This window comes from Strix aluco, chromosome 9, assembly GCF_031877795.1.
Source record: "Strix aluco isolate bStrAlu1 chromosome 9, bStrAlu1.hap1, whole genome shotgun sequence".
Classification (NCBI taxonomy): Eukaryota; Metazoa; Chordata; class Aves; order Strigiformes; family Strigidae; genus Strix; species Strix aluco.
The window spans coordinates 11,145,835-11,161,686 of NC_133939.1; the positions used below are offsets into that span (position 1 = coordinate 11,145,835).

Below are 15,852 nucleotides of genomic sequence, written 5' to 3' on the forward strand. Positions count from 1 at the left end.
GAAAAAAAATCAGAATAATAAGCAGTTTAGAAGAGGGAATAGGTATTAATAAGGGACATTTAAATTTTAATCTTCACAGAAATTAAAAGCATATCAGAGAAACTAGAAGGGAAAAAAAGAAATCCCATTTCCCCCTTTCAGCATCTTTTTAAGATCCTCTTTTCAAAAAGTATATGCCTTCCTTTTCCAACAGAAGAGGACTAGAGTTAAAAGAACAAAATTAAAATAAAACAAAAATAAAATGCACACAGAAATAAAAGCTGAAAGGAAATTCAAGGTGGCTATATCCCACACAAAATGGTGATGAAATTAAATGTCCACCAAGCCTAGGGTGAAGTAAAATTTCCTCACACACTGATGTGCCACTAAAACTTACTCCATTCATTCTGAAAGGTCTTCCCCATGTTTCAGTCAGCTTGTGTGTAAGGCTATTAAAAATTCTTGAGGCTTCTAAGAAAAAAGTAATTCAGGACAGATACCTCCCATAAGTGATTACAAAGTTCCTGCATTGTATGAAGCCATCCCTGTTGCCCTACTTGTGCTGGGTTTAAGCCTATTTTATTTTGTTTTAAATGCACAGCAAAGGCACAACGCTTTTCTCTTGTTGGGAAGATGAAGACATACTACCGGTACCAATAGCACTTGAAAAATGCATTAACAAACACGGAGCTCTGGGTGGCACATTAGCAGCACCTGGGCACAGAGGCTGCCTGAGGCTCCTGCAGCCCTGGGATGTGTGCAGAATATGCTTACATAACAAATACAGTTTGCGTTGAAGATAACATGGTTTATTTCTTCATGATATTCAGATTAAAATGTATCAATGTATTTAGCACAATACTACATTTTAGGACAAAATCATCAGTGCTTTGCAAGTCTTCATAATGTTTATTCATTATAAATAGTAAATATTTACTGAACTTTTTACATGAAAGACATTTGTTCTTTTGTTTTTTTCTTTGTATTTTTTTTCTTTTACAACACATGTTGTTGTAGAGGCTGCAACACAAAGATAATATTTCATTTTTCCATCACCCTTAAGACCAATGTGTGAACTAACCTCTGTACTGAACCTAGTCTAACTCACTACTTCATAGTCCTTAACGCTAAAAGGAATGTATTTGTGTTCTGGCTCCCTCCTTGTTCCAAGAATAGAGAGAAATAAATAACACCGCCTTCCATCTTCCTCTTCCTCTCAACATCACAAAACACAAATTTATTGACATTCTAAAATGTCACAATGCAAACTTCTTGTAAACCTTGGTTCCTATAATTATATTTTCTATATTGGATATCGCTGTATAATTTAAACAAATGTCTCAAATACAGGTCCATCTCTGTATATGTCCTGTATATCACAAAAAAAATGTAAACGTAATCATTTCTTCGTACTGTTGCCTGAAAATTACCTTTAAATCATGATTAACAAGCTGGATTTTAGTTGTCCAGCAGACTGCAACATTTCTGTATTTTATCATCAGGAATTATGCACTGCAAAAATAAAAGTACCTGCAAAAATATAGTTCTGATTCTATCTATATGACTTTGGATGATCCCAAAGTTTGTGTGAGGTACACAGTATTGCACATTGCTAGGCAGTTGTGAAAAATCAGTCGCATTGTTCTTGATTTTTTTTTCTCCCACATTTGTTCAAAAAGGTACAACGGACCAGGAAAACTCCACATACAAAAAGGTAAAATCTGTTTTTCTTGTTACACAAGATCTCATCCCTTGATAAAACAAAACTTGTAAGTGACATTTATTGACAACGTGATTACAAAAGCATGGTAAGGTAACCAGTAAGTTGCTCTGGAAGTCTTTTGCACTTATCCTAGCTTCCTATGGACAGTGACATTTCCTCTTGATGACAATTTCCAGTGTGTAAAATGAAGGAGGTTCTCCTGCCCTTGCTTCAGAAACTGAGCAGTTTTAAAGTTAGACTAAAGTCAGCACTGGATGTCAGATGAGTCAGAGTACGCAGAGCTCAACTGCTCTAAGTTTCAAAATGTTCCATTTGTCCCAATCAATGCACGTTAATTTCACCAACAAAAAATGGAATGTTTTGCCAGGCAGTGATATTAAATACTGCTCTGTTTTGTATACCCACTCGTAATGAACCATGTCGCATTTATTTATTCATTATTGCTTTTGGCCTTTGTCTTCTGTATAGCTTTGTCCAGCCTTCAAAAGTCTACTAAAAGCTATGACTGGAGAGAACATAACAAGCCTGCTTCTCTCAATGGGACTGCCCCAGTTTAGACTGCAGTGTGTTGAGAAGATCCCTCAAGCTTTGGAGTGAGACCGGAAAACAAGACCAGCTTTAACTTGAAGTGGACAGTTCATTTATGCAATATCTGGCTTCAGATAATGAAAGGCACCTGCAAAAAAGCAAAAGAAGCTTTTTAAGTCATGCTGTGACAACCTCACAGCATGGGGCCATGCCAACTACAGGTTGACATTGTCATATTTAATACTGATATATCAAAGGAAAGGGACTAATATTTTTATTCCTAGGACAAGTTTGACAAAACTCTGTGTATCTGGGATTATATACTGTAATGATTCTTGAGCTGACCTCATTAAGAACATGTGTTTCTAATAGTAGAATGCCAGTGGTTATTTCATTTTGGACAACCCTTATGTTTTACCTAATGGCAATCAGGTTTCATGTCTCAACAATTAATAACATCAAGATGTTGTTGACATCACTTAAGAAAATAATTATGCAGCAGAAATCTTGCTCGAACAATCAGCTATCTCACCAGTGCACTCCACTCGGCTTTGGAGAGAAGCAGTAGTCAGCCATTAGGATCTCTGCTCATAATTTTCTTTGTTACAGACAGCAAGTACACAGACCATTGATAAATGTGTACAGTATTGCACTTCTCAGTGCAAATATCCCAATACTCACTTTGTCCGTACTGCCCGTACTGGTAGCCTGTGACAGGGTCCATGCTGTAGCCCGTGGTGCTGTAGGTCGGTGGGCAGTAGGACTGGGATGTGGGCAGGCTGTCTAAGCTCTTCATGTGATCCAGCCGCTGGCTGCAGCTGGCTGAGACAGTGGTGGTGGGCTCCAGGCCCCCGGTTAAAGGGGACAGGGCATAATCAGTTTGGGGTTGGTGAGGCACACCACCATGGTTAGTCAGGAGTCCCATTACCTAAAAGGTAGAATAGAAAGAGTTAAGATATGTGAAGAACTCTATTGCTTACAGAGCCAGAGGAGTTCTCAAGTCTATCATCTGATTTCCTAAAATAGGCAGACTTGGTATTCAAACTATACTTTGAATAACTAATTTGGTTGCATCAGCCGCCAAAATAAAAAATTATAGCTACCAACCAATGAAAAGTGATACCAAGGGCAAATAAAGAAAAATCATTTTAAAAACTTTTATGATTTTAGAGTGCCTGATCCCATGCCCCAGCTGGGATCACTGCAGGTGTTTATTCCTTGAGGATTCAATTATAAGAGAATAAAAAGCAAGTTGTGGCTTTTTAGCCACATTGTCCTGCATGATCTACAAACACAGGAAAGCTGTGAAAAAACTCAAACAATTATTTTTTTCTCTCAAGATGAGCAGTCATTAAAATGAAATTAATTTGGAGTGGATCACAGCAACACTACTGATGGAAGTAACAAAGAATCCCAGCACCCGGAACAACATGAATATGTGGGCAAGGAGCAGAGCAGCCATAACTCCTGCTGCTGCATGCCCTGTGTGCTGGCCTGTGAAGAAATGAATGTGAAAGAGTGAAGTGCTGGTCGCAACACCAGTTCTCAGCCTCATCCCCTGAGAGAGGACAGAAATGGTCAGGCATTCCAGACCAGCTTCAAGTCAACTGTGACACCCTTAATAAGCTGCTTGTACATGAACAGTTATGAAATCAGCAGTCAAAATTAGTTGAAAATAGATTACTGAAGAATACCTGCTTGTTGCTATAAAAGCTCAACACTCTAGGCCATAAGTTCCAGTAGAAGAGCAAAAAAAATTTCAGAAGCACTTGTCCTTTCAAGGAGGAGTGAAGGAAGCTACTGCGTTAAGTTTTTGTTACAAAAATCATTCGCACTACAGGTTGGTGTCCATTTCCTTTCCCAGCACATCTCTATAGCACAGTTCAAAAATAAGTATGACTGAGAGAATTGCTTATTTCTGCTGGAGTAAGTTGCACTTCAAAACCTGAGAGATAGTCTGCAGCTTGTAACGGATGGATGACATACAGCTTCTGCCAAAACAACATATTCTGATAATTTACAGGTTGTTTTTCCTCCAAAAAGGCATGATAAATACCTGACATGTGCTATTTGATAATCATTTTGCTTTACTGTATTTCTTACCATAAACTAAAAATAAATTATTAAAATTGGAGTCTATTTTGTAAAGAATAAATTAATGCTCGTAAGAATATGCCTGGTTCCTAAAACTCTGATGCTCTTTCTTGAATTGTATTTATTTTCCATTACAAAAGAAAAAGGATTATTGTAGGGAGCTTGTGGTCCAACCTCTGAGTTTTGTTTGGTTTTTAATAAATAAAGGAAACAAGACCCATGATTCAAGTAGGTAGGAAGAACCTTACATGTCTGTTAAGGAAAAGAGCAAGAGGCACAAGGAGAGTACTTCAAAAAGAGACACCCAGATACCTGCATCGAGAACACAACTCTGCATCAGATGCACCCAAGACATCTCACCAAAAAAAAAAAAAAAAAAGAAACGTTGAGAAAGAAGTTCAGTTACTACTTACAGCACTAGAACGTTCACTTCTGTTTCACTAAGCAGAAAAACATGAGTTTAACTGATGGTATTTGCTGAATGTTTCACAAACTGAAGCATTCATGCAAAAAAGTTTCAAAATATATCCAAAGACTTCATTTAGATAATGAAATCTTCTAACTTTTAAGTTAAAAACACAAAAGAAGAATTTGGATTCAGGCTTAAGATATTTTCTACTCAACTCAAATAAGCTTTTCAATGCACAAAACCTATTAAAAGAATTTGAAGTTAATAAAAAACAATTTAAAAAAATCTCTGGAATCATCACAGATTGAAAAATCGTGTTATTTGCACAGCAACCTCAACAGCATTTTGTCCCAAAAACCCCTAAAAAGCTGAAATAACTGGGCTTTCAACTTTTTCTTCTAAAAATTGGTTCCTGAAAACTATTAAAATTTCTAAAGATTATTTTAATAAGTTTTTCTATTTTAGGAATTACAAATAATTTTCTTGTACCTTTGGAAAATTATATGGTCCTGAAAATCTAGCATGCTTAGTGATCTGACATTGCATCAGCAGGATACAATATTAGAACCTATGTTCATTTAGGTTGTATTAATCGTTGTCCTTTAAAATAAACACTAATAGAGTTAAAAGAAGAGAAAGATCCACAAAAAACATAGCTTAACTTAAACATTTACATTGAAAATTACTACTTTGGAAAATATTTATGTTGGCAAGAGTATCATGGTTTTGACTACAGTTTAAAACACACATGGTTTATCAGAAATCTGAAATAAGTGCACAGCCCTTTCCATTCCTGCCTAGCACCTATGTGATACCGGGCTTTACCACACTCTGCTCCAAGTTCAAGAGCAGGGAGAAGGGGCTGGGCTCTCGTTGCCCTCACATCCCTGCTAGAGTCCCAGCGGCACTCTTCTCTGTGTGAGCACTCTCATGTCACATGCGTCTCTACCAGGACTTTTAGGACTGATTGCCGTGTTGGGCAAATAGCTATTTTACCAACTACATCTTTTAACTAAGCTTTTTTCTGTTTACTATTTTCAACAGAACAGAGCCCAAAACAACATTATTTGGACTTTGCCAGCAAAAACCAATGAGCTCAAAAACTTTGGGATTGGAAGTTATTTTAGAGATTAGCCTTGAAATTTAAACCTGGATCCAGATCTGGTCTCAAAAGCCACTCAAACTTCAGTAGCATCTATATTTGGATAGACATCTATCTTCTCTGACAAACTAAAATTAGCATTTGACGAGATTTTAAATTAAATAGCGAACACCACAAGTCTTTAGTCATCTTTTCCTTAAGTGCATATGCACCTAACAGACACTTCGGAGCAGAACTGACACAGCTCTCTGTCTCTGAGGTGGAGAAAACGGAAGTCCGAACAGTAACCACCTTCTCAGAAATGCCTTCTTCAGAGGCCTTCAGAATCATCCTGCAGTTGATTAGTAACTAAATAATTAGATTTTTGGTCGTGTCTGTTTTGAAAGCTATAAGGGAAGTAGCCTCAGGGCAGAAGTCTTTTGTAAGGTATGTGCCATGACCTTATCGCCCATACAAGGAGTTACAGGAAGGGCATGGCTGACTTTCACCTAATCAATTAGAAAGCCATTAATGGGCCACGTCCGCACAATGCTCAACACCCTCAGCTCAGTGTTGTACAAGTGACACACCAAGATCTGGATTTTGCAACTCAGATCTTCTGCTGGTATGAAACAGTATAGTTCTAAGTAAACAGATCTGATTGTTTTACAATAATTAAGGAAGAAAATACATTTATTCAATCCATATACCATCCAAATTACTGGAAAATATGTACTTCCCTCTGAATTACTTTGGGAAAGCCAAAGTAGTAATTGTCAGCCTCACTGATCTGGATCCCAAAGAAATTGAAAGAAAAATCAAGGGCTGATCTAACACTTAGAACTGAATGCTGCTGTAACTATTCAATTTATTTTAGAAAAGAACTCCTATAAATGCAAAAAAAAATCAGGCTGTAAGGTTTTTGGCCACATCTCCTCATTTTTTGCAAAACACATGAAGAAATGTTGACACATAGCCTTTGAGCTTATACAATAAGAGACATATATAATTGATAAAATAGTTCTATTAAAAACAAAGGTTCAATTAGGAATAAGCAAAGAGAACACAGTGAACTGCAGTAACAAAACTCTACAGAAAACTTTTCAGAGAGCGCATCCCAAACCAATCCAAAATATTCATTAGGACAAATCCCTTTCTGGTGGGATCAAACACAGCGTCACTAGCTGAGGGTATGATCCAGAAAGAGAAACTGAATTATGAAAGCCTTACAGACCACGTATGCAACATCTGGTCCATTATCACCTATTAGAAAATACTTCTATTATCAAGAAAATAAAGGCCATTAAACTGAGAAAAAGCTTCTTATATCTAAATGAAACATTATGCCTGTTAACATGGTTGGTATTTTAGGATGTAGGACCTACCATAGGCACAATAAAATTCTCATATGTTTTAATTCATTTACGCATGCCTGCATTTAATATGCTTTGTGACCATGTCTGCAATTAATATGATTTGTGAGAAAAGAACATGTGCAGTATTTTTTGGGTACAGTGATACATTTTTTTCCCCTCCTGCGAATGAAAGATTTAATGAAACAGCTCAAGGAAAATTGTTGGCAGTTAACGTATTAAGTTGAACTGACAGAATCATGAGTAAACTTTAGTGGAGTTAATGATATCCTCTTATCTGACCCTGACACATTTGCAGCATGTAATTTACAGAAGCTCTGTCCAGGGAATCTTGACAAATGCTCCTAACGATGTCAGGGCAATGTTCCATTCTAATGTAAAACAGATGTGGGTCAGATACCCTCATTCATCACTAACACTGAAAATTTCAAACTCCTTCCAAGATGAATGGCATTACCTGCTGTTAACTCTTTTCACTGTAGAAAAATCTCTCAAAACCAAAATATTGCACAAGAACACAAAAAAGATGGTTATAATGCATTAGAATGAGAGATTTTAGGAGATCAATTAAAATTAATTAGCTACATGGATCTATACCTATATGATCCTAGAACCATGTTGCTGATTCTTTTTATATACATGAATATTCCTGACGAATATACGAAGAAACTCGACAGAAAGAATTTTCATGCCAAACAGCAAGCACTGGGAACCACATACCTGGTTAATGAAAATAGAAACAAATACACTGACTTAAAATATCTGATGATCTGACCTTCTGCATACTCACACCAAATGAGACCTCATATTGATTTCACACCACTAGACATCAGTGGTAGCTGCACTGAAATTAAAGAAGGTGCAGTGGTGTACATTTAGGATAATTAAGAGGATAGCTTGATCCTTCATGAATTATATTTTTATCTACAGAAGATTACCAATGTTCACAACATTATCACAGTCTGTCACAAAACTCATGTCTTTTTTCAGGTGCTAGCTCATGGAGCCACGGGACTAGGTAACGTTACCAAAGTAATTCAAAGAGAAGTTAATTCTCTAGCACCGATTGAATGGAAAAGCTTCAAAAATGTCTAGATGACTGAAAAGTTAAAACAAAGCCCAAAGATGAACATATACTCACAATTTATGTGAATAATATATACAAACATATAAGTATATATACGTAAAATTATACATCTCAAAACTTTTTCAGGCAGTCTCAGAGATTGTAGGCTAGTGATTTTAAGCGCTTGATTATGGTGGTTACATACAACAGCTCATAACAAGCCTAAATTTGTGATTAGATTGCTCTCTGCCTTCTCCTCAACCCAAAACACAAAAGAAGGATTCTGGTCATCATGAAAGCCATCCCAGCTGTCATTAGCTGGGCTCTCACACACCTTCCCTCTGTAACTGGGATACATGGCCTTGTTCTCTCTGAAAGCAAAACAAAACAAAAACACACCTTTTTTTTTTTAATCCAAACACTAGATTTTTTTTTTTTTTTTGCTAGCAGATGGCCAGGGAGTGGGATCTGCAAAGCTTTGACAGGAGGAGTCTCACCAAACTCAACATTTGGCCCTACAATAACACCTATTGCATGATCTACACCTACATGGCTGGATTTACGAACAGGAAATTGCTACAAAATGCTAGCCGTTTAGGTAAAAGCAGTAAGTCATCCATAAATGTGGGGGGAAAAAAAGATGATGGACAAGCATATCTGTAGGAATTCAACCAGTAAGGAAGGTTTTTTTTTCATGAGGTTCCCGTTAACACTAGGGCCTCTAACATTAGGCTAATTAGCACTGGGGACAAATAAAAGTGTATTTTGCTATTTTGACCAGGGGAAATCTCTTTCTATCCTAACTCAGCACTCAGTCTTTCTTTTATAAGAAAATTGTGACTATTACTGATATATTGGCAAAAATGAATTTAAAAATAAAACCCTTTTCTCTAGAAAGGTAGGAAATTTTGAAGGAAATTGAGCCTGATACATTTAAAGATGGATACACTGCTTTCTAAGGATTGCTAAGGATGAAATTCTGCTCTTCCTGATCCCATTGCAATATATGCTTTTCACTGAATCGTGTGGTGGTATTTTTGGTACCTTGGTTTTTTGAAATCTAAAATATAGAGCATAATTAAAGACTCAAGAGAGCCATCTGTGATTACTCATAACAAAGCTCACATTCATGTACCAGTCCTTAATTGAATAAATATTTAAGTATTCAGATTCCTGTTGATATTTCTATTTTGTAAATTCATTAAAGAATTAGAAGTTCACCAATGCCTGCCAGTGTTATACCCTATGAAGGGCTGACTCACACTTTCATTTAACAAGTGGTTTAAATTGAATGTCTACATGTAGCAAAAGCAAAAAATTATTTTAAGGGCAGCTGTGATGCTGAATACTCAACCTACGTATATTCTAAATGGTAGAAATTACTATGAAGGAAGGTAAGTCGGTCTTGTGAGCAATATCATTAAAAAAGGCTTAAGAAAACCAAGAAACTGTTATGTTTTATATATATTGTGTCCTTTTACATTTTCGTACTAAGGTATCTATATTTTTAAATTTTATTTCTAAACATTTATTCTCATGAAGTTACAGTACAATTGGCTTAAGTTTCCAGAAAAGTCCAGAGCTTTTTTGTATCTCTGTGTAAGATTTCTGAGCTGTTTTTTGAAGGCTGAAACCCCACCCACCTGCCCCAAACTTTCTGGCGTGGTGGGAATAGAGGTGGAAGTAGGCCCAGAGGAAAGTTAAGGTGGACATTCAAAATGTAAAGTCACCCGTTTATTCGTCTTGTTATATTAATATATTTTAGTATATCTATAAATGTATATTTAAAATATTACAATAATTACAAAACAAATAATAAATATTATTCTTGCACGATAACAATTACAAAACTATTGGCTCTCATCTGTTTGTACCCACTCCAGAAACAAAAATAATCAATCCCATTGGCTGAACTTTTTTTTTTTAAAATAAACCCAAAACAAAAACTCATGGTCATGAAAATGATATCATGTGAAATAACTTTCTTCCTCACAGAGAAATCCCTGACCTCTGTCTCATGTTCTTGGGTAATTAAGCCAGGAGCTCTCAAAGCCAAGTTCATTGTGACAAAGATCATGAGCTTCTCACTGGTGTGGGACTTGGATCCAAATGAAACGTTTCTGTGGGCAACCAGTTGGACAGTAATTCAACAGAAGGTGTAAGAAAAAATGTAATAAATTACTAGTCGCTTCCCCCCCTCCTTGTCCCTCTTAATGAGGGAATGCACATTTTTAGCCACTGGTTCCTGTGTTTCCCTTAAAAACAGAGTTAACAAGACAATATGAACATATCTGATTCGACAGCTGCCATCAGATCCATACTTCAGGTTAATGAAAAACAAGTGCTCTCAAAGACTAAAGAAAAGCCAATTGCCTAAGTTCTATCACACCAAAGAGAGTTACAGAATAATTCTTAAACTCAGGCAGTGAAATGTTTTGACAGTAGAAGAAAGAAACCCTGAAACAGCTTGCATATTTACTACTGTTCACAGAAAAGTTTGGAATTTTCTTATCAAGATTATTCCTGAGCTCCAGGTAACAAATGGCACAAGAGCTGCAAACTTTGTTCAAGACTTACAACCTTCTACACAACCCATCCAATATTCAATCCACTTCCCATTTTGAAGCCACAGCTTTTAAAGCTACTGGTTTCTCTCAATTATGGGGGAAGACAACAAGGAAGAGGAACAAGTAGATCTGAGAAGTTTCCTAGGGGGCAAGGAGGAGACAGGTTATGCATGTTTGTTATTTGTTAATTGCCACGCCACCTGACTCCACCAGCAGTCCGAAACGGCACGCTTCAAAACCAGCCAACTGCCTGAACCGCCTGGTGTAGGGCAAATTCTGCTGCTTTGTCACTAATAAAAAGCACACGACAAGGTCAGGGGATGCCCATGTACACCGGAAAAGCCTTTTTCCTTATCTTAAATTAAGCAGTTCAAAATATTGATATCCTGTTTTAAAGAACAATCTGCTCTCTAGTAAGACTGTACACCTGCAGCTGCGAGACAAATGTTTTTGCAGTCACCCTTCTGCTTTTCAACGAACCAGTGATGACTGTTAATGCCAGGATCAGAAAGTGATGTGCCAATTCAAAAGCATGCTTAAGTCCTGTACACACATATTAACACATAGATATGCTATCCCCTAATAATTGAGTTAACAAATGTCTGTTAAAAGAAAATGCACTGAGCAACTGAAGCCTAATTTGAAAAGGAAATACAATATTCCCATAAATGTATGCATGAAAGCCAAGAAGCTGCATAACAGGCGTAGAAAACATAAAAATATGCAATTTACATATATTACACACTAATAATCTCTGTTCTGACATTATATTTAAAGAGCCCTGGCTGAGATGACGTGCTTGCAGTTGAGTTGCTTTTTCATGAAATACAAACAAGGACACTCCTGGCTACCAGTTCCCTGAGACATTAGTCTCTGTCTTATTCCTGCAAAAGTCAACCCTTTGCAGGTCTGTAAGACAGAGGTTCTCTCACCACAGCCAGGTAGTAATGAGTAAACCAGATGAACAAGGAGAATAATCAGTCATCTGGAGGAAATCTGCAGATCTTGTCTTGATGTTAAAAAGTGGTGAACATTAACAAGGTGGGACTCTTTCTGTTCTCTTATTCTTTTAAACAAGAACAACAACATTTTATGACCCAGTCTGCAAGACAGGTATGTTGTGGAGCATTCTGCTTCCTAAAACTGGCCAAGACATACAGTCCTCTCTAACTTCCAAATTCAAGGCTAACATAATAAAATAAAATTACAGTACCCTAGCCATCTCTGTGTGTCCTCTGCCTTCACCCAGTGCTTGCCTTGAACAACATATTTGTCCATCGTATTCAAGAACAAAGTTAGAAAGGAAACATACTGCGTGGAAAATAAAGCTTCCCCGGGGGATCTGCGTGTCAGAACCTCATTTAGAATAAATTGAAGTCAAAGGGAAAAAGGAGGTTTAAGTCTGGTAAGAATATGAACCCGTGAATCTTAATATTAGATTTTGTTCTACACATTCTAAGGGGTTTTTTTAAATCACAAAAGATTATTTGGGCTTCAGACAAAGTCTCCCCTCCCCCTAAAGTCACCATAAATTCAGCTTTACACACAGAATGTCCAGAGCATTTGCCTGCGAGAGAGACATGGATGGGTGGAAACATTATGTTAATTGCTCACACACCCAGATTTATTGTGGTCAAAAATCCACTGGCTAGTAAAAAGACCCTCTTCCTTTCTCATCTAAATTCTACGCACACAGGCAGGGCACTGCAACATGCCCACTCAGCAGGAAAACTCCTGTTTCTCTCTCTTCATGAAATCCCCAATGCAGAACAGACTTTCGACTTTGCCACCGCCGCTACCTCAGCTGCTCGGTCAGCACCTGGGTGCCTGCAGGAAGAGCCCTGAGGACGTGTGCCAAGGGGATGCCCTGTGACACACCCCACGACTAAGGGGCATTTCACACACAGTAACATTGCAACATAGATGACCAATGCTTGAGGCTCTTTTGGGCACAAAGGCATTCTCTGTTTTGCTACAGTCCCACAATTTGTTGCACATAATTTACGTACTTGAGGCTATATCACTCCCTTATATATACACACAATGTCTAGGTATGTCACTTTATACATCATTTTTTATATATATATATATATATATATATATATAAAAAATGTATCTTAAATCATTGTTTTGGCCCCAAAACTGTTTTAGAGGAGCTGTTGGTAACACTGCATGAATTTAGGGCTGGGTTTTTTGTTTGTTTGATGGAAAGATCTTGATCAGCCAGTGAAGGTAATCATTCCGTTCCAAGAAGCTGTTCAAAATCTAAATGGATATAAATAATCTCCTGTATGCATTCAGTGATGAACGCATGATGTCAGCTTTTGAGTGATCAGCCTCCTCCTAAATCTATTGGTAGAAACGCAGGATGTGGCCAGGAGCTCTAAGCACTGGGGCAGAAAAAGGTTTCAAAAGTCTAAGAAAAGAAAACCAAAACAACAGAAGTTTCTTAGCATAAAGACAGGGCTGGGTGTAAAGAAGCACAGTAACAGATTAAACTAATTTAATCTGCTTCAGGATCTCCTTTGGATTATATCAAACCTCAAATCAGCAAGACTTTGAGGTGAGGAAACCTAGCCTCACTTTTTTCTCCCACTTTGCCCAGACATCACAAGATTTCTTTACTGTTGTGCTCCACTTCAGTGTCACAGACAATAAAAGCTTTGTGAAAGGAAAAAAAAAAAAAAAAATCACATTTTCCATAGCCAGAACCAACATACATTTAAACTGACACTAACAACTACTTTTGATGGATTAACACTGAATCCCCAAAAGATACTTATGACAAAAATGTGGAAGCCTTGCACACTACAAAACCGGCCATTAAAAAAAAAAAAAAAAAAATTAAAAAAAATGAAGCAACAAATATAATGTCATGGCTTTTGTTGGAGATTGCATTTAGAAATCAGAATTCTTTAGAACAAAATCCATTCAAGTCTTCTTGGAAGTATATCCGTTTGTTTTTCTGTTGGTATTTTTTTCCTGAGGTTTCAAGCCATAAAGTTTTGTACCCCACTCTATGCTATAGGAATCTGTGAAACTTAATTACATTTACCGTTACAAAAAAGGGTTTATGAACTTTTGCCTTTGGGCAAAAATGTTTATTTCATTGCCTTTGTTATTCATTCTTTTCAACTCCAGTGCCTTTGAACTTTTCAGCTGCACAGAGTTATCACCGTTGCACAGGAACCAGGAACTGTACTCCCGAGATGCAAACCACAAGTTGAAGAAAACGAAGGAGGCAAAGATATACGAGTCGTTATTTTGGCCACCCTTTGTGCCATTAAAATCTCATTTTCTGCCTATTAGAATGCCCTCTCCCTGCTTAGGCAGTGGTGATAGTCAGTGATTAGTGTGTAATTGAGTATAATTGTCTTTTCACTTTTCATTTGTGTCATTCTGAGCTTCTCTCTGTTTTTCTAACCACTGAGAGGAAAAAAGGGTAGAAAGCAGATAAAGCTGTTAAAACTCTCACTTTCAGCCCTGAAGAGATTCCTGATTGTAATTATAGATTGCATCCTCTTTGTGACTTCTCAGAATTTAGTGGACATCTCTTTCCAAGCACCTGGGCAAAGCTCTCACTAATAAACTCAACTACCATCTACTCAAGCTTTAACTAATAATGTCAGCTTCAGACAGATGCTGCATGTAAGAAAATTTAACCAACCTTTTGACACTCAATTATCAAGGCAATTTATTAACATGATTTCCTAAAAAGAGCTCACGCAAATTAGAAAAACAATTATGATATTCATGCATTTATATATTGCCAAAGAGCAGTTATACTCCTAATTTATGCATTTATAACTCGATTATAGCTCATCTCAATGCACACTGCTCAGCCCTTGGAACTCTCCTCATACAACTTGCCTGTAATTTTCCTGGACCATTCAGTAAAACCTTGGTGAGATTATCTTAAAGAGATATCTTATTCACAGAAAAACTACACGATCTACTTTCTGTACCTAGCCATGGATCTTCAGGAGAATAGCAGTACATTACAAACGATTGACAACTGAATGTAAACATGAAGCCTGCACGATTACATTATAAATCACTTGAGATTAAATATAAGCTATGACTCTTGATTCAGCCAGTAGGAGGAAAAAAATAAAAAAAAAAAAAAAGAAGGAAACTAGCAAACTGAAATCATGTGGCTTGTATAAAGAATACATTATGGTTTAAATTTGGCAATTCATTATACTGTGGCCTGAGGGAATAGACTCTTTGGTTCTGGTATACAGCAAATCCTCTGTCTGAAAACACAGGACTGACCTGAGGTGAAAGGCCATTGCCAATGGCAGGGTTCATGGGATTTGAGGGCCCGGACGGAGGCACAAAGCTGTCTGTATAGCTGGAAAATCCATGCCTGGTGCTGGGTAGGCAGTAGGCAGAGCTGCTCTCTGGATTCGAAGGGAGGCTGCTTTGGTGTACAGTGCTTGGAGGGAGAGGCTGAGGTCTATGGACAGTACTGCTTGGATCAGACACGGCTAGAAGCAAAAGAAACATGTTGATATGTTTTCCTCCTTTTTTCTGGCATAATAAATTCATTACATGAAGCTCAACTTGACAGAATTGCATCAGGACCTGCATCTAAATACTGGTTAAGTAGAAAGGTAAATATTTAATATTGCTAGATATTTAACTGGCTTGTAAAATTACACAAAAATTCTTAAACAGACTGTAAAAGTCATAACAGACACATGCAGTTTTCAGACAATCCTTAGTGGGCACATATCATTCAGAATTGATACAGCAATATATTTTATATATGTATATATGCATATAAAAAAGAAGGGAAAGCTTTATTTGCTTAGAAGGCTGGTAACAGGCTTTCCCCTCCTGGTCACAGTGCAGAAATTCTGCCATGGTTTGTAGTGAACCTGGCAATAGATGGGAGAAGCCTTGGGCTTTGAAAACTTCCCTTAATTATCCACCAACAGTTAGGATCCAAATCTCAAGGAGGGAACAAGAAAAGTACAGTAACTTGTTTTATAAAATCTGGCATGCAAGATTTTTCTTTAAATCTAGC

General features: G+C 37.2%; 1 protein-coding gene across 2 annotated transcripts in view; it reads right to left on the reverse strand.

Moving 5' to 3' along the window:
* Window positions 1–768: 768 nt before the first annotated feature.
* Window positions 769–15,852, reverse strand: part of PAX3 (paired box 3) — an 80,948-nt gene continuing 65,864 nt past the window's right edge. For both annotated transcript variants that reach the window (XM_074834531.1, XM_074834530.1), the window contains exons 7-9: window positions 15,096–15,310; window positions 2,912–3,158; window positions 769–2,378 (exon numbers count right to left, since the gene is read on the reverse strand). In XM_074834531.1, coding sequence (XP_074690632.1) covers window positions 2,344–2,378; window positions 2,912–3,158; window positions 15,096–15,310 — 497 coding nt within the window. In that variant the 3' untranslated portion in view covers window positions 769–2,343. The remainder of the gene's footprint in view (window positions 2,379–2,911; window positions 3,159–15,095; window positions 15,311–15,852) is intronic.